At 38.8% G+C, this 26313-nt stretch overlaps 2 protein-coding genes across 3 annotated transcripts; one reads left to right on the top strand and one right to left on the bottom strand.

Annotated features, from left to right (window-relative positions):
* Positions 1-1037: 1037 nt before the first annotated feature.
* LOC110735154 lies at positions 1038-25834 on the bottom strand. Its single transcript, XM_021915320.1, has 10 exons — positions 25671-25834; positions 24245-24993; positions 23783-23813; positions 22752-23604; positions 21418-21712; positions 21093-21317; positions 10029-10202; positions 9306-9512; positions 1816-1929; positions 1038-1597 (listed from the first exon to the last, which is right to left on the bottom strand). Exons 2-10 carry the CDS (start codon positions 24938-24940, stop codon positions 1253-1255), a joined length of 2940 nt encoding a protein of 979 aa, XP_021771012.1. The 5' UTR covers positions 24941-24993; positions 25671-25834; the 3' UTR covers positions 1038-1252.
* On the top strand, positions 2225-8885 carry LOC110735155. 2 transcript variants are annotated; one of them, XM_021915321.1, is made up of 2 exons: positions 2225-7693; positions 7774-8885. In XM_021915321.1, the coding sequence occupies exon 1, from the start codon at positions 3131-3133 to the stop codon at positions 5729-5731; it is 2601 nt and encodes an 866-aa protein (XP_021771013.1). In that variant the 5' UTR covers positions 2225-3130; the 3' UTR covers positions 5732-7693; positions 7774-8885. The 2 variants fall into 2 exon arrangements, with proteins under 2 accessions (XP_021771013.1, XP_021771014.1); XM_021915322.1 differs by lacking the exon at positions 7774-8885 and having other exon boundaries at positions 2225-7147; positions 7242-7757.
* Positions 25835-26313: the final 479 nt, after the last annotated feature.

Genomic DNA, 26313 nt, shown 5'->3' with positions numbered 1-26313 from the left:
CAGCGAGGCCACATGGGAAAAAGAAGAAGATTTATGGCAATTTGCGGACAAGATCGAGGCATTCGAGTCGGGATCTTGACGAGGGCGTCAAGACTTAGGTGGGGGAGCATGTCACGACCCACACATTCCACCCCTCACTAGGGCCACTGGACGGGAGGCAACAATCGTGGCCAGGGGGAATGCCCTTGGTGCGCACTGGCTAGGCCAGAGACACCCTCCCCCTATAGAGCTTTATATTGCTACTGTGCTGTCACCCTAGTGAACACCCAAGTGACAGTAACACAATAATGGGCTATTTGGGGACCCAAATGAAGTCCGATTGAGCCCAAATTTGGGGGTCCACCCTTTTTAGGCCCAATGAACACCATGGTGATGTTAGATTTTGAAGGAGAAGTCCGGAAGGTTCCAGAATACTCAAGGAGACTCGAGATGCATCCGGAAGCTTCTAGAACCTCCTAGGACATCCTTGAATCATCTGTAAATTCTAGAGTTGTGTAGATAATTCTAGAGTCCTGTACATAGAGGGAATGTACTAAAGAAATGTATAGAATACTCTAGAAAGGATTAGATCTAGAACCCTCCATTTGAGGAGGTTAGTGAAGGTTCTAGGCCATGCTTAGAACACTATAAATAGGGGACTTGGCCTTCATTTGGAGGCATCTCAGAAAATACTTGTAAACACTCTCTCTCAAGATATAAAAGCATCCAAAATATTTATATCCTCTTGTGTTCTCAACATTCCTTAACTTTCGTTGCACACTCTTGCTTGAAGCATTTCGGGGTTAAGCCTTGACTAGCATCCGAGGGAGGGAAGTTAGTAGGCTAGCGTGCATAAGACTAGGGGAATTAGTCAGCACGTGACAATATGCTCTCCAAAGGTTGTATCATTGTGGACTAATCAAAAGTCGTTTTAATATTAGAAGTCCAGCTAAAGATCGTTTTATTCTAAATATTTTTTCCATAACAAAATTCATAATGCTTCTTAAACTAATGCTATATTATAAATAGTATACATTGCCCTGTGGCAACATGATAAATTTAATGAATAATGATGTCAACCATAACGGTTCTATTTCCATATTATGACCAAGAGGCCAAGATGAGCAAGATTGAAAGTACATACTACACCCTTGATTTATACATTGCTCCGTGTCATTCCAGTGGTCACAACAGGGATTTACCTACAAACTGTTGAGTGGAAAAGGATCTTGCTACACAGTTCATACATCTGTACAGCTATACGCAATAATATTCACGATTCTACTTCATCCCAAACTTTGCGAAGGAGTTGGTATCTGATGACATTGTTTTGGTGATTTTGCAACATTTTATGATTTTCTTTTACTTGAGCAGGAAATGACTGGACACCCTCACTGAGCATGGTTTGGAGTGGTGAATCCAGTTCATCTAATTTATCGTCACTAGTGTTTGACCTTCTAAGCACTGATCCACTTCTTAGTAACTGGGATGGGCTTTGTCTTCCTAAATTTACCCCAAGTGCACTTGCTAGTGAATATGGTGTCGGAGGAGAATAGGATACTACAGGTGCTGTGCAAGGACAATTCATGATAGACCCTTCATCTTCGTCATGAACACTCTGCAAAAAATAACATTATTAGCAAGTTGAACTGCAGATCATTCTGCGAGAATTCAGAATGTGTTGCAGCCTCTTGTAGCTGACCAACTTAATTGCATGTGCTCCTTATAAGATGTCATCACACATTGACAACCAATTAAAAAAGCAGGTGGGAAAAGAAGATAAGCAGGTAATTGAAGGTGGACATTGAGAGGAAAAATATGTTTTGTTCGGCTAACCTGAGCATCCAATGCTTCAAAGACGGCAGCTGGGATTTTGTCTGAGCAAAATTCATCAGAAACAAAATTTTCAAGAATCCTTTTAATGATATGGGCACCAAATGAAGGGCATACCTGCAAAGATAGAAATTACCAAGGTCCAGAGCTTGATTGCAAGAATATGATAGTTTCAAAGGATTTTTTCCCAAATTAAGCTTTATACGGAAATTATTTACGAAATTGGTCTCGTGGCAAAAGTATTTCCCAAACTAAGCTTCTGAAGTGAAACGCTGTCTCGGACAGCGTTTTACACTCAGTTTTTTTTTAAAAAAAAATCAAGACATAAAACGCTGCCTCAGGCAGCGTTTTATGGTAGTTTGACTTTTTTCAAAAACTTCGTATTTCATACCTGTTTTATACAAATAAACGCTGCCTGAGGCAGCATTTATATCTTTAAATGAAACGCTGCCTCAGGCAGCGTTTATTGTACAAGCATAAAACGCAGCCTGAGGCAGCATTTTTATCTGTACATTAAACGCTGCCTCAGGCAGCGTTTCTTGCGGGAATTATAACGAATTCCAGGCCTTTTTTTCTCAATCTCTTTCACGCAATTTACACTCTCTCTCTCACTAACTCTCATTGTCAGCAACAAAGAACCACAGCCGTTGCCAACGCCTCCCCTGCCGTACCGCCGCCCCTGCCGCCGCCAAAGTGGACGGAAGTTATTGCCGGCATTGTCTCACTCACTCTTTAAATCCGGGTAAACCCTAAATTCGTAGTACATTGTTGAATTTTACATTGAATAGTTGGTAGTAGATAGTTGTTGTATGTTGTAGCAAATTGTGATGTAAATTTTATTAATTTGTTGCTAATTAGTAATGAAATGTGATAAATTGTTGATAATTATTGATGATAATGTGGTACATTGTTGAGGAAAAATATAGACGAAATTGTTGATTAAATTGTCGACGAAATTGTTGATGAAATTGTCAATGATAATGTGGTTTGTTTTTGATGAAATTCTTGATGAAATTGTTGATGGTAATGTGGTCTATTATTGTGAAAAAAATGATAAAATTGTTGATGGTAATGCGGTATTAGTATGTTGATAGTTGCATACGGTACTAAGAGTTTTTGAAATTGGTGATGAAAATGTTGATAATGAGAATGGACTTGTTTCATTGTTGTCATATTAGCTACATATGTAGGTTCTCGAAATTTGATATAACTTTCCATTATCGAAGCTATGTATGTTATGTATTGTTAAATTAGGGTTTTTTTGACGTTGTTTTAGAATTCGATTATCCTTAAATGTGTTTTGGTTGGTATGTAGAATATGGCTTCACAAAATGTAGTGTTGTTATGCCGGTGGGGAGGTGAAATTATGTGCGATGGATCAAATGTTGAGTACAGTGGAGGGAATATGGAACTTATAACACTTGAACCGAACATGACTGTGAATGATCTGATGAATGAGGTTCACAGTAGTATCGGCTCAAACCCAATGAATGCTGAACTGAACCTTAAAATGAGGTGTGAGACTGGGCATGGGGTTCAAGTGTTACATGTCTCCACAAACAAACATTTAAAAGCTTTGAGAAGCATTGTTATAATGAAGGGTGTTCCCAATGAGATATATGTAGAAACAGTGCCTATATGTACCCAACAAAGTACTTGGGCAGAACAACATCCTACATATGTCTCCGATTACAACACCGCGTCCTTCCAAGGCCCTTCAAACCACATTCCATCGAATGAATATGGGATGGGAACTTTCAGTCGCTTGCTGCATGATGATCAATTTCAGATGCCGTTTAGTCCTCATATAGCATCACCTGCACATGCGGGGGGCTGTGTGACAATGTTTGGCCAATCCGGTCCTTCAACATCAAACACCGTGGCTCCGTCACCGATGCGAGAAGAGGTTCAAGAATCACCGTCTCAAGAAGACCCGAGTCATTTTGATAATATTGTAAATAACGAATTGTCGGTGTACGATGTGTATGCGGATACAGATGATGAGGATGATAATGGGGAGGAGTATGATAGGCTTGATGACATGGATCTTGAAGATGGGCAGATGGAAATTGATGAGCCCTTGGTTAGAACTGCAGTACCCTGGTTTAGTCAGATAAATGAGAATTATGAAGTTGATGAGTATTGGGCCAATTCAGGGAGTCATACATCATTTGTTCCAGGGGGAGAATTCGAGAAGGGGATGTACTTTGACAGTAAGAAAACGCTTCAAGAAATGGTGAAGATGTATTCTATACAGAGAAATCAATTCTACACCACAGTCACCTCAAATGAGAGTGTCCTTCATCTGCGTTGCAAGAAGAAATGTGGATGGTCTCTAAGGGGTACCAGGACAAGTGAGCACTCGCGTGGCTTCACCATACTCACATACAAAGGTCCGCATCGGGAGAACTGTGTTACCGAATTACTATCTAATGATCACCCACACTTGGATTCGTCCATAATATCTGAGTTTGTGAAGTCCTTTGTGCAGAAAGATCCGACTCTAAAAGTTGAATTCATTCAGGAACTCATCTCCAAGCAATTCCATTTTGAAGTTCCGTATAAAAGAGCATGGTATGCCAAGGACAAAGCCATCACTCAAATTTTTGGGGATTGGGAGAGTTCTTACAGCAGACTTCCTCAGTTCATGCAAGCACTGCAACAGTCAAACCAGGGAACCGTAGTCATATGGAAACACAAAGCTCTAGTGGAGGGTAGGTATACCAGCAACATGGAAGTATTTGAACGAGTGTTTTGGGCATTTGGTCCTTGTATCGATGGTTTCAAACATTGTATGCCTGTTATCTGTATCGATGGGACGCACTTGTACGGGAAGTATAAAGGAACACTTTTGGTTGCTACAGGTGTGGATGGAAACTTCCAAGTATTTCCACTAGCATTTGCGTTGGTTGAGGGGGAAAACATTTCCAGCTGGTCTTGGTTTATGAGCTGTCTTCGGGATAGAGTTACGCAACGAGATGGCTTATGTGTTATATTTGATCGACATGCAGGGATTATTGCAGCAATGAATGATCTTAACATTGGATTCACTCAACCCCGAGCCTATCACAGGTTTTGTGTTCGTCACTTGGCTTCAAACTTGAAATCTCACGTGCGAAGCACCATCACGAGAGATACGTTCAAGGCTGCTGCGTACCAAAGACAAGAAAGAAAACTGCAAGCTGACTTGTTTTCGATTGGTCAGGCATGTACGAAATCGTTACAGTATATTGCCCAAGTGTCGTTTCCTACGTGGTCTTTGTTTCACGACGGTGGTCGCAGACATTGGATATGTACAACAAACTTCTATGAGACATTTAACAATGTTTTGAAAGGTGCTCGGTTCATGCCAGTTATGTCCCTTGTTGAGTTAACTTTCCACAGAGTTAACAGGTACTTCACCTTAAGAAGAGAATCAGCTGAGACCAGGGCCGAACAGGGACTTGCATATCCCCCAAAGGTCACTGCTATTTTGGAGAAGAACACAGCAAAAGCAAGATACCACAAGGTGGATGCCTATAACAGCCATAGACACACTGTTAACTTCCAGTTGAGAACCTGTACATGCAACAAACCCCTGATATTCCACCTTCCATGCTCTCATGTTCTAGCAGTGTGTGCGACTTATTCACTGTCCGAGAGGCCGTGGGTGGACCCTTTCCTGCAATCGGATGCGTATATGAACACGTATGCACCACAGTTCTGGCCTATTCCATGTGAGACCACTTGGACGCAGTACATAGGACCTAGACTCATCCCGGACGCAGAGGAAAAGGTCGGCCAAAGTCAAAGCGCATACGCAATGAAATGGATGACACTAACCGACCTAGGACTAAATGCAGCCGCTGTCACCAACAAGGTCACAATCGCAAAACGTGCCCAGCTAGATCAACCGAAACATAAGCTTGTATTTGTTTAGCTATAGTAGTAGAACAGTAGATTCATGTAGTAGTTGATTAATGACGTTATGTAACATTTGTAACGCTTGGATTATATTTGAGATTTGGTGACTTATATTTCGTACTTGTCTTTTACCTGTGACAGTCATGTCAATTTCATTGACTAGTAATTCTGTTTTTTAATTGGTTTGGCCATATTGTTTTGAATGAACAGATATCATGGTCGGACACGATTGGATACCAGGACCACTTGACCCTTCTGTCCTTACACTGCAGGATAGACATCGGAGTGTTGACATATGGGAGCAGACGGTAATTTCTCACGTGCCATTTCATATACAGATTTGTCTTGTTTTTTTGTATACCTGACCCTTATTTACAGTTTTTAAATGAATTACCAGGTGGACATAGCGGAAATGTTGGGGTGCAGGCACTTGAGGTCCGGTGGGCAGTCGATCCACGCGTTCTTCAGTACGTCGACTGGGTTGGCTTTGGTGGTATTCATCGCGTGGGCTACAGAGAAATAGATCGAGGGCTTATCACAGCATTAGTTGAGAGATGGAGGCAGGAGACACACTCCTTCCATCTTCCTGTGGGGGAGGCGACAGTCACGCTGCGGGACGTCGCGATACTCACACGCCTTCCCATCCATGGGAATGCGGTGACAGGAGGTGTGGTACTTGACCCCGCAGGTTTAGTAGGTCGGGTTTTAGGGGTTCAGCTAGAGCCAAACGAGATCAGGGGCAGCGCGCTGAGGACCGGTTGGCTACGCGACACTTTTGGACATTTACCTCAGGACGCTGACGACGCCACAGTGCAGAGATACGCCCGAGCTTACTTGTTCCTGCTCATCTCGGGCGTGCTCTTTGGAAATAAGAGCGGAAGCCATCTTCAGATTATTTACCTGCAGCTGTTAGACCACGACTGGGATGAGATCCGTGGATACAGTTGGGGTAGTGCTTGTTTGGCGGTCTTGTATCGCCATCTGTGTAGAGCATCACAGCGTGGAGCACAGCTGATTGGAGGTCCTTTGGTTGTGCTACAGGTAAACCTCATCATTATCCTTAAGCCTAGTTTGATAATGACTTGACGTTATTTATGCTTTACCTTTTATTTGATTTTTAAAACAGCTATGGGCTTGGGAGCACATCCATGTAGGGAGACCAGGTAGGCCTGTTGTACACCGTCCAGGGCAGCTGGACCAGGACGATCAGTACGCAGCATACGATGCTCCCCCGCTCCCTCAACCCGATCAGGCATACGGTTGTAGGTTCGTAACATTATACTTGTGTACTCAAATTTTGTTATAATTAGCTAGTACAACTTCTTAAATAATTTGTTGCCACAGGTGGGTGGTTCCCAGACTAACACATGCGCATACAGCGAGAGGTCTTCTCTACTACCGTGACGCCCTCGATCGACTCTCGGATGAACAGGTGGAATCTTGCACTAAATTTGTAATCGTTTGTTTACTCTTTATACTGTTTATTGGCATTGCCCTAACCTATTTACGATATATCCTTGTTGCAGATGACATGGGATCCCTATTCTGCTGTGTTGGTAGAGGCCATGCCGGAACACTTGCTCGAGCATCGTGCTGAGTGGCTTGCCAGGACCCCCATGATCTGTTTCGAGGTCGTGGAGAGCCACCTACCGGACCGAGTGTTGCGACAGTTCGGACTTCACCAGCCTATCCCCATGCCCTTGCCCTATCCCCATGCCCTGTGACACTAGTATTCGCCTCCACGGCATTGACCGTCGTGGAAAGTTGGAGACAAACTGGGCAGGAGCATCATCAATTCATTGAGCTTTGGGACTAGCGGTTGGAGTCCATCGTTGACGGTCACCTGTTTCAGGGTGTTATGGATCCGCGTGATCCTTACATGGTATGGTACACGCAGATTACACGCCTTTTCATCAACCCTACCTACACCCCACCGTCCACGCACTACCATCCAGCTTATGATGTTATCAGCGGACTTGTGAGTTTTTTCAGTTTCTTGTTTTCCAAAATTATTTGAAATTCTATATCATATTACTAATTCATGGATGAATACTGCAGGCGGGGGATATGGGTGCGATGGTTGATGCACTTTCAGATGCCTTAGCAGCCGTACCCACCAGAGCCCAGGTTGAGCGGGTGCGAGATATGGGCATACATAGCTTGCAGAGATATGGCCATGGCCATCTCGTCCACCCCAGGGACGATCATGACCCCAACTCCTTCCATTCACAGTTCGACTTCGGACTGAGTAGTGGTGGAGGTCATACTTCGGGCTCCACACAGGCACATGATTACTTCATCCATAACACCGCTCCCGGCCATAGCCAGGATGACTCATCGTCTCGCCAGCTGACTCCTCCACCGTGGAGACCCATTCACCACCATTCAGCATTACACGAGGCGTCCGAGGCGTGTTCGTAGACGGACGGAGGACACACAGGATGGAGATCAGTTAACTCCAATACATGAGTCCGGATAGTATTAGTTAGTTGATCCTTTTGTGGTACTTAGATATTTAACAATGTTGTATATAACTCTTACATTATTAATACAAGAAATGTTTTCTAAATGACTCTGTACAATTTGAAGTTTATTTCCCTTATTTGTCTGAATTTGACTTTTGTTAGTGAAACTATATCTTTTATATCCGTTATATGTATCAAGCAGCATATATTTGGTCTCCTGCACTTAAAGTGCTGTTTCACGATGGTTATCATGTTGTTGGGGTTGTTTCCAGTGTTTGATGGTTGTCGGTGGTGGTCGATGGTGGTGGAAAGGTTGGGGCTGGTGGTGGGAATGCTCTTGCGTTGTTTAGGGTGTTTTATGGTAGTTTATGGGTGGTTGAGAGTGGCGGCCGGTGGTGGTGGGGGAGGTGGTTGATGGTGGTGGGGGTGGTGGTTAATGATGGGGGTGGTGGGAATGTCCTTGCGTTGTTTAGGGTGTTTTGCATTGCATAGGGGTGGTCGAGAGTGGCGGCCGGTGGTGGTGGGGGAGGTGTTTGATGGTGGTGGATGGTGGTGGTTAATGATGGGGGTGGTGGGAATGTCCTTGCGTTGTTTAGGGTGTTTTGCATTGCATAGGGGTGGTCGAGAGTGGCGGCCGGAGGTGGTGGGGGAGGTGGTTGATGGTGGTGGATAGTGTAGCCTCAGGCAGCGTTTTAGGCTTCAACATAAAACGCTGCCTCAGGCTGCGTTTTATGCTTCAAATAAAACGCTGCCTCAGGCTGCGTTTTATGCTTCAACATAAAACGCTGCCTTAGGCTGCGTTTTATGCTTCAACATAAAACGCTGCCTCAGGCTGCGTTTTAAAGCCCATATACATATTCCAGTATAATTTGGCAAAATATACTAGTATATTTTGCCAAAATACATACCAACAGGTCAACAAGGTAAAACACTGTCTGAGACAGCGTTTTACTTCTTGATTTTTTTAAAAAAAAAAACTGGGTGTAAAACGCTGTCCGAGACAGCGTTTCACCCCAGAAGCTTAGTTTGGGAAATACTTTTCCCACGAGACCAATTTGGTAAATAATTTACCAATAAAGCTCAATTTGGGAAAAAATCCAGTTTCAAAAGTGTAAAAGTACAAACCTCTCTTCTGATTGACTCATTCAGTAGCATGTCTTTCGGAAGCATCATAAGATCACTCAATGATTTAAGCAGAGAGAACGATTTGAAGGATGAATCATATTGAAATCCCTCGCTGTCATCATCTTCCTTATCCTCCCTTTCATCTTCTGGTGCATCATCATCATCCATGCCAAATAGGTCAGATAACCATCTAGACCAGTTTCCAATCTGCCATATATTCATGAAAGTGAATGTTTTTTAAACCATGTCATCAAAGTCAAAAATTTGTACCCTTTCGTTTAATAGAAAAATGCTACAATATACTGCCATAGTCAAACCTTATCAACTTTGACCCTTGTTTACCATAAAAGACTTTTTAACAATATAATCACAAAGATGTCTTCAGATAATAAGTACATAACTCGTCATCTATAGCAACAAATTAATGGTCAAAGTTGACAAGCTTGAACTATTAGGCAAATTTGGCCTAACGGCTCAAAATGGGCATCGTAAGTCAGTATCTGGAAAGTAATGCAAGCCAGAAAGGCAAATCTGTCCAGGACTGCCTATTCTGAAAGAACTTGTCGGGAAAAAAAAATATATATATGAAGTATCTATTAGGATCTATTGATAAAACTAGATAGGAGTCCATTTTCAGACAGAAAAAGCTCAGCAGATACAGATTATTAGCAACTACTTGAAGCAGAAACATAATAATATACATAAAGTAGAAAAGCTCCATACTGCGTTTTTAAGCTGTGCACCAGAACCAAAGCTTGATCTTCCAGCTGGAACTGGGAGAACCTTCAGAAAGGTAATAGGATCAGAAACAGGATCAGTTGGAATGTCATCAGCAGATTCTCGAAGAATAGCATTAAACATGGCTACATCCAACCTTGCAACACATTGTTCCATTATCTACACCCATGATAGTACTAAATCAGTCAAGTCAGACATAGAGCATAAAATACCAGAAAATCAGCAAAGAGATTAATGAAATTTCTAAAATGATACTTCATTTTCTAATAGTTGCAACACACTTTTTCATGGTGTTTAAGAAAAGTGCGCCACACATGACTTCACACTTTTAATAAGGATAGTAGTGTAAGTTTCACACAAAAAAAAAAACCCTATCCAATTATAGTGTGTTGCAAGTATTGTGACATTTCTATATTAGGGAAGTATTGCCAATATTAAAAACATGGAGGAAATATATATTTTATTACTACGGTGCACGGTGCTATGAAACTATGTATATTGGTGATACATATGTATGTCATATTCACATTAATCACACACAAAAGAAATGATAAAGACTTGAAACTAAAGACTCTGCTGACAATTTATTAACGAATATTTGAAGTGTTGGATAAAAGGGGTGGGGGAGAAGAGCATCACTCACACTAGACATGAATGAGGGGACAAGGGCTTGTAATAGGATGACTTATAAACAGATAAAGATCCTTTTCCTCTGGACATTGAATGTCAGGTATAGCAAATCACAGAAAAAAGAAGGTAATGTACACTGCAATGTCCATGGCAGAAGAAAAGCCAGGCAGGAATATCCACTGTTGAGGCTGCCATGGTATTTAGAGCAAAGGTCTTTTATAAGAGGTTCTTGCTTCAACCAGGAAGGGGCTTTTTTAGTCACTATCTATTGGCATCTACTATGACACTATAAAGATAAATTGGTGATTACCTTGGTCCTACCGACTAGAAATAAAACTATTAGGATAGTACTATTATTAGCTTAGATGGTACTGATGTGGTACCAACAAGGTTTTAAAACAATACTAATATTAAAAGTGCACAAATAAAAAGAGGAACTAGGATGGGTTATTGACCCATTGACTTGTCGGGCCGTCGTAGTGGGACGTCTTTGGGAAAAAGAACTTGAATAGAGTAAAGGCAAATTTTCAAATCTGGTTGTGGCTAAGACTTTGAAGGACATTTGGTGATGGACTCTAAATATAAGTTTTAGTCATAAGCAAAACTTTTGTCCTTTGTAAACCAGTATAACCCTGTTGTAGCTTTCCTCTCCGCCAACCTCTACCTTTTCAAGTACGAAAAGTTGTACATTGACTATACCAAAGGAAGGCGGGATTGACAAAGAGATCATCGAAGGCGACATAACACCAGTGACATTCTTAATAAATCAAATGTTATTAACAAGTTTTATAGTAGAAAATATTAAGGTGATTTTAGTATCAAATAAAGGTAATGCTTCTACCTTTTTGTCAACACATAATGATCACTTGATTTGATTAAAAGCTTTGAATGATAATAATTTAATGGAGTCATAGAAAACTCTAAGTGGTGTTACTTTATAGAGCAATTTAATAGAATACAAGTTTTGTGCTCACTTTATGATGCGGAAGCATTAGTCTAGTGGAAAATGAGGTACTTTCTCCATTTTTTTTTCAGTTGTATCATTTGCAAGAACACGAAATCCTAGGTAGTTATTAGAGATGAGAGAGATAGAGAGAAAGAAAAACAAGGAGCCATGTGATATGAGAGAGAATTTATTAACTAAGTGATGCATCTAATATAAAACTTCCTTATATTGAAGGTGATGCATCTATAAAGGAACAGAGGAAGTAGAAGAAATACCACATGTAATCCACGTGAACCTGCTAAAGCTTTGGGTGGTCTAACTCTCGAGTTTGAACATCCTCAAGCTAGAGTAGTATCCTTTTATTTTGCCTAGAATAAAGCTCCAAGGGTGATTGTGCACTACTCAATTTCAAAAAGCAATATCTTCATCACTACAAAGATAATTCAAACGATTCTAATTGGAGATGAAAGTAGAATCCAAGAGCTATACATTGATAGGTCATATTCTTAATTTTGAGCGAGAAACGAAGAAGTTATGAACATTTGAAGTTGAGTTGTTATGTGAGGTCTTTGAAGCGCCCACTCGTCATTTTGAAGCATTTTGGAAGAATGGTGGAATGACTGCTCTATATTGTGACTGGCGCGTGCCCCCTTTTGCAAGTCACCTATATATAGGTTGGTATTTGATGTGAATCAAGAGGGAAATTCTTTTAAAGAACCAATTACATTGATTTTGAGTCCAATAGGGTTCGAACTTGGAGGGAAAAGTCAAGGATGGGTCACTTGCTTGGTTATCAAGGAAGAAGGAAAGGAGTTGTTACCTTCTGACGAAGACAGCAGCGGCGACGAGCCGACCTGGGTGCCACGCGTCGGTTCCCCGGCTCTGGCATGAGCTGGGTTACACGCCGGTCAGGCGCGTGTCCTTAGTGGCGGCGCGTGTGGTGGTCTGACGGCGGCGATACAAAATGGAAGAAATTCCATCCTTAGTTTTTTCTAGAGTTTTGCGTGCAATTTTTTACCTTTCACTTGAAAGGGTTTTTCTTGGTTTAAGCACTTAGGATAAGATTAAAATACTGTTATTTAGTTGCTATAAACTTCCTAAGGTTATTAGGAAAGTTTTTAGTTAATTAGAGTTTGATTAGGATAAGTTTTCCTATTCTAGTTAGAAGAAGTAATTCTATTCTAGTTAGGATACTTGGGGAACAAGGTTAGGGGTTTATCCTAATTCTTGTAGGAGTACAATTAGTTGCCTCCTATGTCTATAAATAGGGGTAATTTTCGTGGCTTTAGATAGATAAGAAAATCAGATTAATTTCAATACAAATTGTTTAACTTTGTTTAAACTTTTCTTTGCTAGTTTTCAATTCAAGGAGTTGTTTTGATATTTAGAACGTTCAATTCTTAGTTCTAGGAGTAGTCTAAGTTTTGTTCATAAAAATACTTAGTTCCAGGAGTGGTCTAGGTAGTTTGAATAGGCATTAAATTCGTTCCAGGAGTGGTCGTTTTCAAAGTCATATCCGGTTCGTTCTTAAATTGTTCGATTTTCTTAGGAAATTCGGAAGGCTTGTGTTACTTGTGTGATTTTAGATTCTTTATTAAGTTAAGGGGTTTAAATCCACATCAAATTGGTATAAGGTTTCAGGGGTTTTTGATCGTTTTATAGCTCGTTCAAATCGCACTTGTTCTCGGAAAATCAGTTTTTTCCGTCAACTTCTGAAGGCTTGTTCTCCTTCGTTACGAGATCTTTTCAGGTGATTCTTTTTTTGAATTTGGGTGAAATTTTGTCTACTTTCTGCCTGTAAAATTTCAGAATTTTTCGAGTTCTTTTGCTATAAAACTGGACTGTTTTCCACAACTGTGTCAGTTTTGGTCCGATTTGATACTTATTGCTCTTTGTGTGCGATTTTGTTCCAAGTTGTTTTGTGGGTTATTCCTGTGTGTTTTGGGGTCTTTTAAGTCTGTTTGTTTCACATAATTATGGAGGAAGTTATAAAAAAACTCGCGGATGATTTCGCAAGGTTACAAGATAGTACGGAAGAACGTGTTAATGCTTTCTCACGATTATTGCTTGATAACAAGAAAAAGAAGAAAAAACATGATGATAGTGATAGTGATGCTTCTAGTAGTGATGATGATAATAATAATAAGCATAAGATTGATGATAGAGGTATCAAGCTTGATGATTTTACGGGTCTAGGAAGCCCCGAAGATTTTCTTGAGTGGGCGAGACAATTAGAGAAAATTTCAGATTATAAGGGTTTTGATGATACTAAACGTCTCAAAATTGCTTATATTCGACTCACAAAGAATGCGGGACTTTGGTTCGATAATTTAAAGGCTCGACGTGCTAGAGCAGGGAAGGATAAGATCAAGACATGGACGGTTTTGAAGAAGAAGATGCGTTCTAAATACCTTCCACATGATTTCGAACAAATCCTATACATGAAACTTACTATGTTGTCACAAGATACTAAGAGTATTAATGAATATATTGCTGAATTTGATAAACTAACCTCTCTTTGTGATTTGGAGGAGAAAGAACCATTGCGGATTGCTCGATTTCTCAAGGGTCTTAATCGGCCTATTGCTAAGAAGATTGAATTGAGTACTTATGAGTCATTCAATGATGTGTGCAAACTAGCTTTGAAGATTGAAAGTCATTGGCTCGAAAATAAGAACACTGGTGCAAAAAGTTTTTGCACCAAGATCTGGAAGGAACCGAGACAAACAAAATTTTCAACAAACCTTTCAAAACTAGTTCCCACGAGTACAAAGGAAAAAGTTCGAAAAATGGAGACAAGAAGGTCGTTAAGGTGTCCAAAGAAGAATTTGAAAGCCGAATTATGTGTTTCAAGTGTCAAGGAAAGGGACATAAGTCGGATCAATGTCCTACGAAGAAGGCTCATATAATAAAGCAATATCGACAAATGGAAGAAGAAGAGGAACACATAACCTTCGAGTGTGAAGATGAAGAGTTCGGAGATAAGGTAATGCACACTGATGAAGAAGAAGAGGAGGAGGCTTCTCCCGAAAGTGATGATAATATACTTGTAGTAAGGAAGATCCTTCATGCCGAAGCTACCCCCAACAACGTGAAAGTTTGTTTCATACTCGTTGTAAAGTAGGTGATACCTCATGTAGGGTGATAATTGATAGTGGTTCGTGTACCAATGTAGCGTCTATAGAGATGGTTACTAAACTCCAACTTCCTACAAGAGATCATACAAAACCATACAAGTTGAGATGGCTTGATGATTCGAAGGGACTTCATGTGAAGAAACAGGTGAGCTTTTCCATTGGCAATTACAGGAAAAGTTATGGTGTGATGTTATACCTATGAGTGCTTGTCACCTTCTCTTAGGAAGACCATGGCAATTTGATCGACAAGTTACACATGATGGTGTGTCCAACACATATTTGGTGAAGGTGGGAAACAAGAGGATCAAACTTCTTCCTTTAACTCCTATTCCATGCCGCTTTAAAGATAAAGAAAAGGGGAAGCAACTCTCGAATTTGTTCTTGAATGCTAAGGACTTCGAAAAAGAAGTTGAAGAGGGAGCTACGGTTTTTGCTTTGGTGGTGAAAGAGATGCAGCCTACTAGTTCTTCAACGGATAAGCATGTAGGGGAATTACTAAAAGAGTTCTCTCGGATGAATTACCTAAGGGTTTACCTCCTTTGCGTGGAATAGAGCATGTTATTAATCCTATTCCTGGAGCTCCTTTACCTAATAAGCCAACATATAGGTGTGATCCTACGGCTTCTCAAGAACTTCAAAGACAAATAGAAGAGTTGATTGAAAGAGGCTATGTTCGTGAAAGCATGAGCCCTTGTGCAGTTCCAGCCTTACCAGTTCCAAACAAAAATGGTACATGGCGAATGTGTCTTGATTCAAGAGCGGTCAACAATATTACTATCAAGTATCATTTTCCTATGCCTAGATTAGAGGACATGCTTGATGAGTTACATGGTTCTACCATATTTTCAAAGATTGATCTTAGAAATGGCTATCATCAAATGAGGATCCGAGAAGGAGATGAATGGAAGACAGCTTTCAAGACTAAGCAAGGTCTATATGAGTGGATGGTTATGCCCTTTGGTCTTTGCAATGCGCCTAGCTCTTTTATAAGGCTTATGAACGAGGTACTTAGACCCTTCTTAAACAAATTTATTGTCGTTTACCTTGATGATATATTAGTCTATAGTAGAGATAGAATTGAGCATATTTCTCATCTTAGAAAATTGTTTGAGACCTTACGAGAACAACTATGTGGTAAACTTGAAAAATGCTCATTCATGGTCCCTAGTATTTCTTTTCTTGGATATATTATTTCGAGGAAGGGTATTTCGGTGGATCCTGAAAAGGTAGCTGCTATTTCTACTTGGGTGGCGCTTAGAAACATTCATGAAGCACGTAGTTTTCATGGTCTTGCATCATACTATAGAAGGTTCATTAAAAACTTCTCTACTATTATGGCACCTTTCACGGAATTGATGAAGAAAGGGGAATTTTTGTGGACTAATGCGGCACAGCAAGCCTTAAAACCATCAAAGAAAAATTGTGTCATACTATGGTTTTAGCTTTCCCAAATTTTGATAAATTGTTTGAAGTTGAATGTGATGCAAGTGGAGCAGGTATAGGTGCGGTTTTAATCCAAGAAAAACGGCCTATCTCTTTTTCTAGTGAGAAGCTAAGTGGCGTAAAGTTGAATTATTCTAACTATGATCGTGAGGTTCTATGCTATTGTTCGTGCCTTATAATTGGTCTCATTACTTAAGACCAAAACCTTTTGTGCTACATTCGGATCATGAAGCTTTGAAGTTTATTCATGGACAACAAAAGTTGAATTATAGACATGCTAAATGGGTTGAGTTTCTACAATCCTTTACCTTTTCTTTGAAACATAAGGAAGGTAAGGCAAATATTGTTGCCGATGCATTGTCAAGAAGATCTTATTTGTTAGCTATAGTGGATGCTAGAATTATTGGTTTTGATCACATCCTTGATTTATACACAACCTGCTGGATTTGGCGCAAGAATACAAGGATCCCTCACACAACTTTGTTCAGGATTCTTGTTTTGAGGAAATAAACTTTGTATTCCACAATGTGGTGTGCGTGAGTTACTTATTAGAGAAGTACATAGTGGGTGCAATTGCGGGTCACTTTCGTTCACAAAACAGTTGACATGCTTAGTGAGTATTTTTATTGGCCAAAGATGATTAAAGATGTTCAAAGTGTGATCTCGAGATGTGCTACTTGTCAAAAGGCGAAGAGTTCTTATTCTAAGGGTTTATATACTCCTCTTCCGGTAGCTGATTGTCCTTGGGATAGTGTTAGCATGGATTTCATCATTGGACTACCACGAACCCAAAGGGGAAAGGATGCTATTATGGTTGTAGTTGATTGATTTTCGAAGATGGCTCACTTTAGTCCAATGCACAAAACCGATGATGCGCAACATGTAGCAGATTTATACTTCAAGGAAATTGTTCGTCTTCATGGAGTTCCTGGAAGCATAGTTTCGGATCGAGATTTAAAGTTCCTTAGTCACTTATGGAAGTGTTTGTGGCAACTTTTTGGAACAAAGCTAATGTTTAGTACTTCTCATCATCCACAAACCGATGGTCAGACCGAGGTCACAAACCGAACCTTAGGTACTTTTCTAAGAGGATTGGTTAGTAAGACTCAAAAGGATTGGGATATGCGACTTTGCCATGCGGAGTTTGCTTATTATCGTTCTCCTTCATCTACTACTCAACAATCACCTTTTGAAATTGTTTATGGTGTTAATCCATTCTTGCCTATTGATTTTCTACCATTAGACAAAGAAGACATTCATATTGATACTAAGAAGCGGCTTGAAGTTTTCAATAAGACATGTGAACAAGTTAGGGCAAAAATTGAGAAGATGAATAACTTGTACAAAGCTTGGTCCAATAAGAAGCGCAAGCATTCGAGCCGGGAGATCTTGTTGGGTTACACCTGAGGAAAGAAAGATTTCCAAGCAAAAGGAAGAACAAACTCGTGCCTAGATCCGACAGACCTTTGAGGTATTAGAAGCATATGGTGAGAGTGACAATAAACTTGACTTGCCAAGTGAGTATGGTAATGTAAGTGCTACTTTCAATGTTGGTGATTTTCTCCTTATTAGATGATGTGAATTTAAGGACAAATTATTTTGAAGAAGGGGAGAATGATGTGAATCAAGAGGGAAATTCTATTGAAAAACCAATTACATTGATTTTGAGTCCAATAGGGTTCGAACTTGGAGGGAAAAGTCAAGGATGGGTCACTTGCTTGGTTATCAAGGAAGAAGGAAAGGAGTTGTTACCTTTCAACGAAGACAGCGGCGGCGACGCCGACCTGGGTGCCACGAGCCGACTCCCCGGCTCCAGCATGAGCTAAGCTACACGGCGGTCAGGCGCGTGTCCTTAGTGGCGGCGCGTGTGGTGGTCTGACGGCGGCGATACGAAATGGAAGAAATTCCATCCTTAGTTTTTTCTAGAGTTTTGCTTGCAAGTTTTTACCTTTCACTTGAAAGGGTTTTTCTTGGTTTAAGCACTTAAGATAAGATTAAATTTCTGTTATTTAGTTGCTATAAACTTCCTAAGGTTATTAGGAAAGTTTTTAGTTAATTAGAGTTTGATTAGGATAAGTTTTCCAATTCTAGTTAGAAGTAGTAATTCTATTTTAGTTAGGATACTTGGGGAACAAGTTTAGGGGTTTGTCCTAATCCTTGTAGGAGTAGAATTAGTTGCCTCCTATGTCTATAAATAGGGGTAATTTTCGTGGCTTTAGATAGATAAGAAAATTAGATTTATTTCAATATAAATTGTTTAACTTTGTTTAAACTTTTCTTTGCTAGTTTTCAATTCAAGGAGTTGTTTTGATAATTAGAACGTTCAATTCTTAGTTCTAGGAGTAATCTAAGTTTTGTACATCAAAATACTTAGTTCCAGGAATGGTCTAGGTAGTTTGAATAGGCATTGAATTCGTTCCAGGAGTGGTCGTTTTCAAAGTCATATCCGGTTCATTGTTCTTAAATTGTTCGATTTTCATCGGCAATTCGGAAGGCTTGTGTTACTTGTGTGATTTTAGATTCTTTATTAAGTTAAGGGGTTTAAATCCACATCAGTATTGATGTAAAAACAAATGATCATTTTGAATTTCATGAGAATGACTCTCTTTATCTCGTAATTTATATGGTTATGTTTGAATCTTTGTGGTTTTTATCAATCTACCTAAACTTTGTATGTTATTGAGATTGAGATCCTTGATTTCATCATTTTTTGTGGATAGTGACTCAAGTTACTAGTTTTTATTGATTTTTTTGCTTTTCCACTAAAATTCACAAGCTCATTTTTATTTGAAAGTTTGAGTTTGAAAATATTGAGACGAAAATTTATTGTTTGTGGGTTATTTCATACCAAGTGGTATCAAGAGCCTAGGTTATTAGCCTAGTAAGGTCCTAATTTTGAATCATGAAAGATAGATATCATTATAAGAGTGATGAAGACTTTCATGAAGATTTTAGGGTGGAAGCTCTAAAAAAGAAGATGGATAGACTCCTTGAAACATTGAAAGAAAAATGGATTTATGAGAAGCCCTAGAAGGAGGAGGACTCTAAGTGTCGAACTTTACGATGAAAAGGATTCTCAATTCCCTCACTTGAGTGAGGACAACCATGGCCAAGACATCCCGTTGAACCTTCCCAACTTTGAATGTAATCTCGACCCTAATGAAGTTCTTTATTTAATAGGGTTGGAAGTATGGAGAACATGTTTGACTGGAAGGGGTATAATGATGAAAAAAGGTGTAAATTGATTGTCGTTAATTTGAAAAAACCATGCTTCTTTGTGATATGATAACTTTAAGTACTGTAAAAGAAAAGAAGGAAAATAAAAAATCACTTCTTCGGAGAAATTGAAGAACATATGCATAGGGCTTTTGTGCCTAGAGACTATTTGCAAGATGCTCACCTTAAGTTGAATGTTCTTAAACAAGGCTCCATGTCGACTTTTGCCATTGAGCTTACTTGTCTTACCCTTAGAAGCAAAAGGGTTCTTGAAAGTAGGTTTTGCATACCCAATATGCATTACTCGAATTTGTCATACTTCCCAACAAACCTCACTTACCTAATATTTTAGTTCGTTCAACTCCCTCTCCTAAAACTCCATGATAGTCAAAGCAATGCACTTAAATATAAAGAAGGGAGTATATGTTTCCCATATGTTGTAAAAAGTTAAACTTTTAACAAATTACCTTTTTCCTTATTTTTTTTACATTTTTTTTGCATCAACCAAATAATTACCTAATCTGTCCATTATTATGAATCTACACTTCCTCCTTTTTTTTGTTATAACTAAACAAACACTGAACATAGATAATTGATGTATGTGAAGAAAGAAAAAGAGATTGCTATAGACCTTTTCTATTCCTCTTACTCTCATTGTAACCCCCTTTATTCATTGTAGTTTATGAGATGTTATTTTCATGATTAATTGATCATTGATTGCGAGTTACCAAGCATCTCTTCATAAGCAGGATGAGAAACAATTCTCATCAATTTCATGGTTGATTGCTCATTGATTTGGGTACCATTGTGATTATTGTTGGCATCCCTAGAACAATATGTTAACTAAAAATGACTTTTACAAGGAAAACAAAATAATCTAAAAGCAAAATTTTATAGAGTAATAATCTCTCTATGTTTATGTCTTTCAATTCCATTTCTATGTATAATCAACAACGAAAACAAAATAAGATTCTAAAAGTTGCAAATATCCTTCCTAATTTTCTACGTAACAAATTTAATTGCATATGGTTTGTTGAGCATTTAGATTTACTATAATTAGCTAGTGGAGAATTAGTTATTGGTGTTTTATTTTAACACTCCCCCTCGTCAATAACTTTCTTTTACTGATGCCATTGAGATTAAACCAAGCTTCTTTTGCAATTCTTCAAACTTGATTCCACTTAAACCCTCGGTGAATATGTCTACCACTTAATTTTCTGAATGATAGGTTCCAATGTTTATCTCATCACGTAACACCTTTCCTCTACGTAGTGATAATGTAATTCCACATGTTTAGTTCATGCATGAAACATAGAATTTTTAGCTATACATATTGCTGACTTATTATTGCAGTATAAATTCACCAGATAATCAACTTCTTGTTGAAGATCTCTTAACAATTGTATCAACCAGCGACTTTATATAGATATTTATATCAGTTGTTGGTTTGGTTATTTCAAATTAATGTTTTCAAAATATCAAGTTTTTATTTTTTTGTGAACAAATATTTATAGAGATGTTAAAGTTGAGCATTGACAAATGTGAAAATCAAAATGACGCATGAATTGTAACAAAGGTAGTAGGTATGACAACATCCAAATAAACTACAAGCACATCCCTGCAAGACAGTTTATTTTCAGTCTTCATCGGAATTAAGATTGAAGCAGGTAAACTAACCAATTTGGCCAGCACTGGCAAGCAACCACACTCATGACCTCCAGCTCGGATAGGACAAAGCCTCTCACAAGCATCCTTGAAAGCCTTCTTCCAAAGTTCTAATGAGAAGTTGACTTGCTCTTCATCACTAGAAGAGGATGACCTCCTATACTTTTTCTGAAAGCCAGAATCCACTACTTTTTCAATCATCTGAGCAGCTGAAGACTGCATGTGTGGAGTCAAAGTCTGATGAAAAAGAACCCAATCTGGTCAACTCTCTTGAAAAACATTAGTCACAAGAGTACGAGGAAAAGAGAGAGAAAGAAAGGGGTGAACAGAAAAGGACCTGCCACCAAACAGATTCTACAACTCGTGAAAAGATCCAAGATTCAACTTTTTCTAATGCGGACATGAATGCATATGGATCAACCCAATCTTGGGAACTTCCATTTACAGCAAACTTGTTAGCTTGCTTGTCAGAAGAGGAAACCTTCCACTTCAGTACTGTTGATTTCTGATTGATTCCCTTTCTAATTCCTATATCTGCTAAAGAGCTAGCAGATACTGGAAGCTGTTCTTCTGAAAAGGCCTCGGTGAGGATCGCTCGGAGCGCAACACAATTTGACAACCAGAAGGTCAACCTGCATTCATGAGAGTGCAAAACTACAGATAAGTTCCAAGAAAAGAAAAAAAAACCCTCATAATGAATAACATATGTTGAAAACGCTTTTATAAGGAAATTGACAAATTACATCATCTGAAAAGAAATATAGTGCGGAAACTGTAGCCCAATCTGACTAGTAGTGACATGCTTTCAACTTTATTCATTGTACAAGTATAATTAGATTGACAGGAGTCTAAGGTGCATATATTTCTCAGATTTGATGTGAGTCATACAACTATAGAAGGTTCACATGAGCCGACATTTTAAACTGTGATAGACTGATGCTTGCTGGACTATCACACACACCCTTAACACAGAGTACAGAGGGAAAAGCATTGAATCTTTGATTGAAAATATTGAAAAGCAGGGGTTTGTACAAACTAGCAACTTTAGGATGCCAATCTCTATTAGTGACTATAGGTCACCACCCTCAAATTAGTGACTTGAGGTCACAAACTAACAATTTACTCCAAAACTCTGCCTACCTTCTCCTTTCTCCTTCCCCCTCTATATATACTAAAGCTAAAGACCATTAACTTAATAATATTATACTTCCCAAATAGCCCCTCCTAAGGTTAGTCTATTACATAAACCTACTAGTGAGAATTTTTATGGTGCATTGGTGCTCACATCATACCCCACACAAAGATACCAAGCCTTATAAGGCTTACATCCACAGCAAATAATATCTGTACAATAATTACATGACCATAATGAGACTACAATCTAACAAAAGGTAGGAGGGTCAAAAACCCTCAACTCTCGACTGACTTATAACTTCACAACCAGATGTAACGATTTTTCAGTCGTGAATCTAGTTACATTGATACAGTCATTACAATCTAAGTTAAGATTTTTCAGTCGTGAGTCTTTTAGGGAAATTCTAGGCAGTACCCTTGTGCTATTGCATTCTGCATTTTATTTGATGTTCACAAGGTACTTGCTTTATTGCCTCATGTATTTTTGAAAAAGCTATGTTTTTAAGAAATGCAGAATAGAATGTCACGTAAATGTACCTTGGAACATCATTTCCACAAGCTTTTGCCACAACAATTAATCCTGAAACTGCACTTTGAGCTGCACTTGCTCTCTTCATTCCTGTACCGGCTTGAAGATACAGTCTAGAAAGGCGCCTTGCTGGCGCATGAACCTTATTAATGGAACTTCCATGCTCTGCAACCACTGAATAAAGAGAAACCTCAAGCGCAGCAGCTTCTCTCAACTCTCTCTCCAGTATTTCTATCCTTTGTCCTAGTCCCTCGAGTTTGTCATCAGAAGAGGTACATACTTTTTCAGCTGGATTGGCTTCCTGTCTCAGAATATTTCCAGAAAAACCTCCAGTGGGGCCGCTGCCTCTAGAAGATTCCGTTGAGGATCTAACAGATCTCACATGCCTAACTCTATCCCTAATGAGAAGCAACTCACTTCCAGACAAGACTTGTTTTTTAGTTGCATCCAGTGAGAGCTTATTGTACGATGCATTTCCTAATATATGTTTTTCCACTTCCAGCATTCCCCCTGCCTGATCATTTTTCTCGTTCTTGTCTCTATCTTTGACGTCTACACCATCAAAATCAACTGTAGGCGCAACCTCAATACAAAATTTTCTTTCTGGAATCTTCGATTTTTGCTCACTTTCCCTAGTGGCTTGTATTTGATAATCATGTTCAGACTTGAGCTTCGCAGGTAGTTCAACTGGAATTACTATAGCAGTAGATATAGGTGGAGATTCATTTGTTGTTGAGATAGCAAGAGTTTGACCTTTAAGACCATCAACCTCTACTGCAAACTTTTGACTGGTTTCATGCACTTTGTGTGATGCAGAAGATAACTTTTCCAAGTTCAACTCTGAGTCCAATTCAGAGGTGTCTGACAAAAAAGAAGATACATTATATGGCTTCCCCTGGTTATAAGATTTTTGTAAACAAAGGATTAGAGGAAGAATAAATAAGATTTTCACAACTTCCGCAATTTTTGCATGATTCATAATTTGACTCTGATACTATGCGTCAGTTTTGTAGGCACACCATGGTTTTCCATTGCATACCTGTATGGGATTTTCCCCTCTTCAAGCCAGTCTGTGAAAGAGGAAGAAAGATAAGTAAATAAAAAATAGTATATAAATTGTATGATAAAAGTTAATTAGCTACCATCCCACAAGCACAGCAAAAAGCCACAGCAAACATTTTTCAACAGAAAAAAATAGATAGGACGATATGCTTTAAATAATTCCATACCCCAAAACATTCCTCTACCCTCTACCTAACGTTGCATATATCTTTAAGAATTAAGATAACTCAAGTTTTTATATCATATGTATGAGAGAAAAGCAACATAGCATAAACAGGTATCTTAAACTTAACTACAACTACAAAGATTGGAAATGCAGGAAAGACTATATTAGAAAAATAAAACGGAGAAAACAAAGATTGCAACCAAGCAGATGAACATTCAGCCATAGACATTAATAAGGAACCACAAATATACTACCAAATTTAGAGAAAAGTACCTCATTTTGTGAAGGTGAAGCTCCATTTGATTCAAGAGCAGATAAAGCAGTAAGTGAAGAGTGTGACGAAAAATCATCATCAGTAAAGGAAGCAACCTCAGCTTCATCAGCATACTCCTCACTCATTAATGCCGAAATTGAGTCCCCTTCATTCTTATCAAGTGATGTTTCTTTGGCTAATCTACCTCTCAAGGATATACCTGAGCGAACCTTATCATATGCCTGGATTCTAAAGTATAAAATTGGTTGTGCTGTGTTCCTGAAGCTCCGGGTACAGTTCATGGGAACACTTAAACTCATTACCTCTTTAATGACACCATAGTCTGCCAAGTCCACAATTGCTGTACCAAGCAACTGTCCTTTCACCGTCTTATCCCTGCGAGGTTCATATAAGTTGAATTTTAACAAGTTCTTGTGAAACATATCTGCATCACCACTTTTAACTGACAAGTCTCTTGACAAAGTGACAGGAACTCTAAACGATTCGTTGATTAAAATCTTTCCATCCTCGATTGAAGGAGCCACAGAGCTAGTAGACCCAGAATTGCGCTCACCATTTTCCCATTGTATCAAGACAGAACGGACGGTTTTTAGTGATTGTGTTGGAGGCCAAGGCTTAATATCTTGGATATGAATCACATAATCAACCTGAATACTAGGACCCCTCCTATACTTGTTCCTTGTACCCAAAACCATTGTTCGATTGCACTGCTGTCTGTAACCTCATAGGTCAATTACATAAAGCCGAACTGGTTTAAACAACACCAAGATGACAATAAAAATGATTATTAGTTAGATTATTTCCAATATCACAAGAAATGCTAAATCAATGTCATGATGGCAACATAAAGATACAAATCCAGTAAAAGTAAATGCATTACAAACAAAATTCAGTCAGTTGCATATCACAATATATAAATAAGTTCAAAAAGCAATCCTACTTATATGAATACTTTCGATGATGAAATTTATCAAATTAGACCCAGAAAAAATATATGAAAATAATTAAAAATACCAAAATGAAGAAAAAATAAGCACCTGAAACAAGAATTCGAAAGGCAAATTAAAAAATAAGCACTGCAAGTTTGAATCTTAACAAATTAACTAAAAATTATCAAAGAAAGCAGTAAAGTATTCAGCAAATTAAAGGCATAATTACAACTAGTATTTCAAGTAAACTGAATACTAAACAAATAATTATATAATTTATTACCAACCCAATGTAGATCTACACGAACAGAGGAAGAATTTGAGTGAAATATACTTAAAATGCTAAATATGTCACAATAAACAGAAAACGAACATGAAAATTAAACAGTGGCAAGTACTCTTAACACTAAAAAAGGAGGAATGTAATTTATGAACAATAATAAAAATGGAAAAACATAGGTGTAAGTGGGAAAGAAGTAAAATAGGGAGTACTCACCAAAAATGAGAGTGTTGTTGAAAATGGCGTAATTTGGGAGGAATGAGAGTATAATGGAGTGAAGTACAAACAAAAACAAACACTAACATAAAAAATGAGATGGTAGAATTTAGGACAGAATGTGACTTCAACAGTTCGATGATTATTCTAATCCTTTAACTTTGAACTCCGTACGAGATAGTGGAAGTAAACAGTTGAACGTTGTTGACTGTTTGAGTGAGAACAAATACCGAAGTTTGTAAGGGTGGAGGGTGTTTGGTTCGGGTTCGGGCTTGCCCCATTTTCTTAACATGTCATAAAAACAAATACTTCATCTGTTTTTTTTAGTGAGGAGTGATGGACCCGAGATGGGCGCCCATGCCCAATACCAAGGGGCAAAAAAGTCATTTCGTGTGAAAGTACCTCAGTAATACATGAGTAGTTACTGTATGTAAAAAACAAGGTTTTTGTAGTTACGGCTGTAATTCGTAGTTATGGCTGTAAATATTATTCTCTCTCTCTCTATTTTGCTAGAATTCTCACCAGAAACCTAGCGAAATTGAACCCAAACGTAGCGAAATCGAAGCCAATCCCTAGCGTAATGGAAGCCAATCCTCGCGGAATCCTAACGAGGAAAGACAGATCTTTCTATTATCGTGAGATA

The sequence above is a fragment of the Chenopodium quinoa genome, unplaced genomic scaffold, assembly GCF_001683475.1.
Source record: "Chenopodium quinoa cultivar QQ74 unplaced genomic scaffold, ASM168347v1, whole genome shotgun sequence".
NCBI classification, from domain to species: Eukaryota; Viridiplantae; Streptophyta; class Magnoliopsida; order Caryophyllales; family Amaranthaceae; genus Chenopodium; species Chenopodium quinoa.
Note: the sequence above shows the minus strand (reverse complement) of the source record. Positions and strands in the feature narration are given on the sequence as shown.

Bases quoted from the DNA above. Each gene is read 5' to 3' on its own strand.
- LOC110735155 (XM_021915321.1), top strand. From the start codon at position 3,131: ATGGCTTCACAAAATGTAGTGTTGTTATGCCGGTGGGGAGGTGAAATT.
- LOC110735154 (XM_021915320.1), bottom strand. From the start codon at position 24,940: ATGGTTTTGGGTACAAGGAACAAGTATAGGAGGGGTCCTAGTATTCAG. The intron at 21,713-22,751 runs GTACATTTACGT...TCATGAATGCAG, and splicing joins TGTGGAAATGATGTTCCAAG to GTTGACCTTCTGGTTGTCAA. The intron at 21,318-21,417 runs GTCCTTTTCTGT...CTTTTTCATCAG, and splicing joins TAGAATCTGTTTGGTGGCAG to ACTTTGACTCCACACATGCA.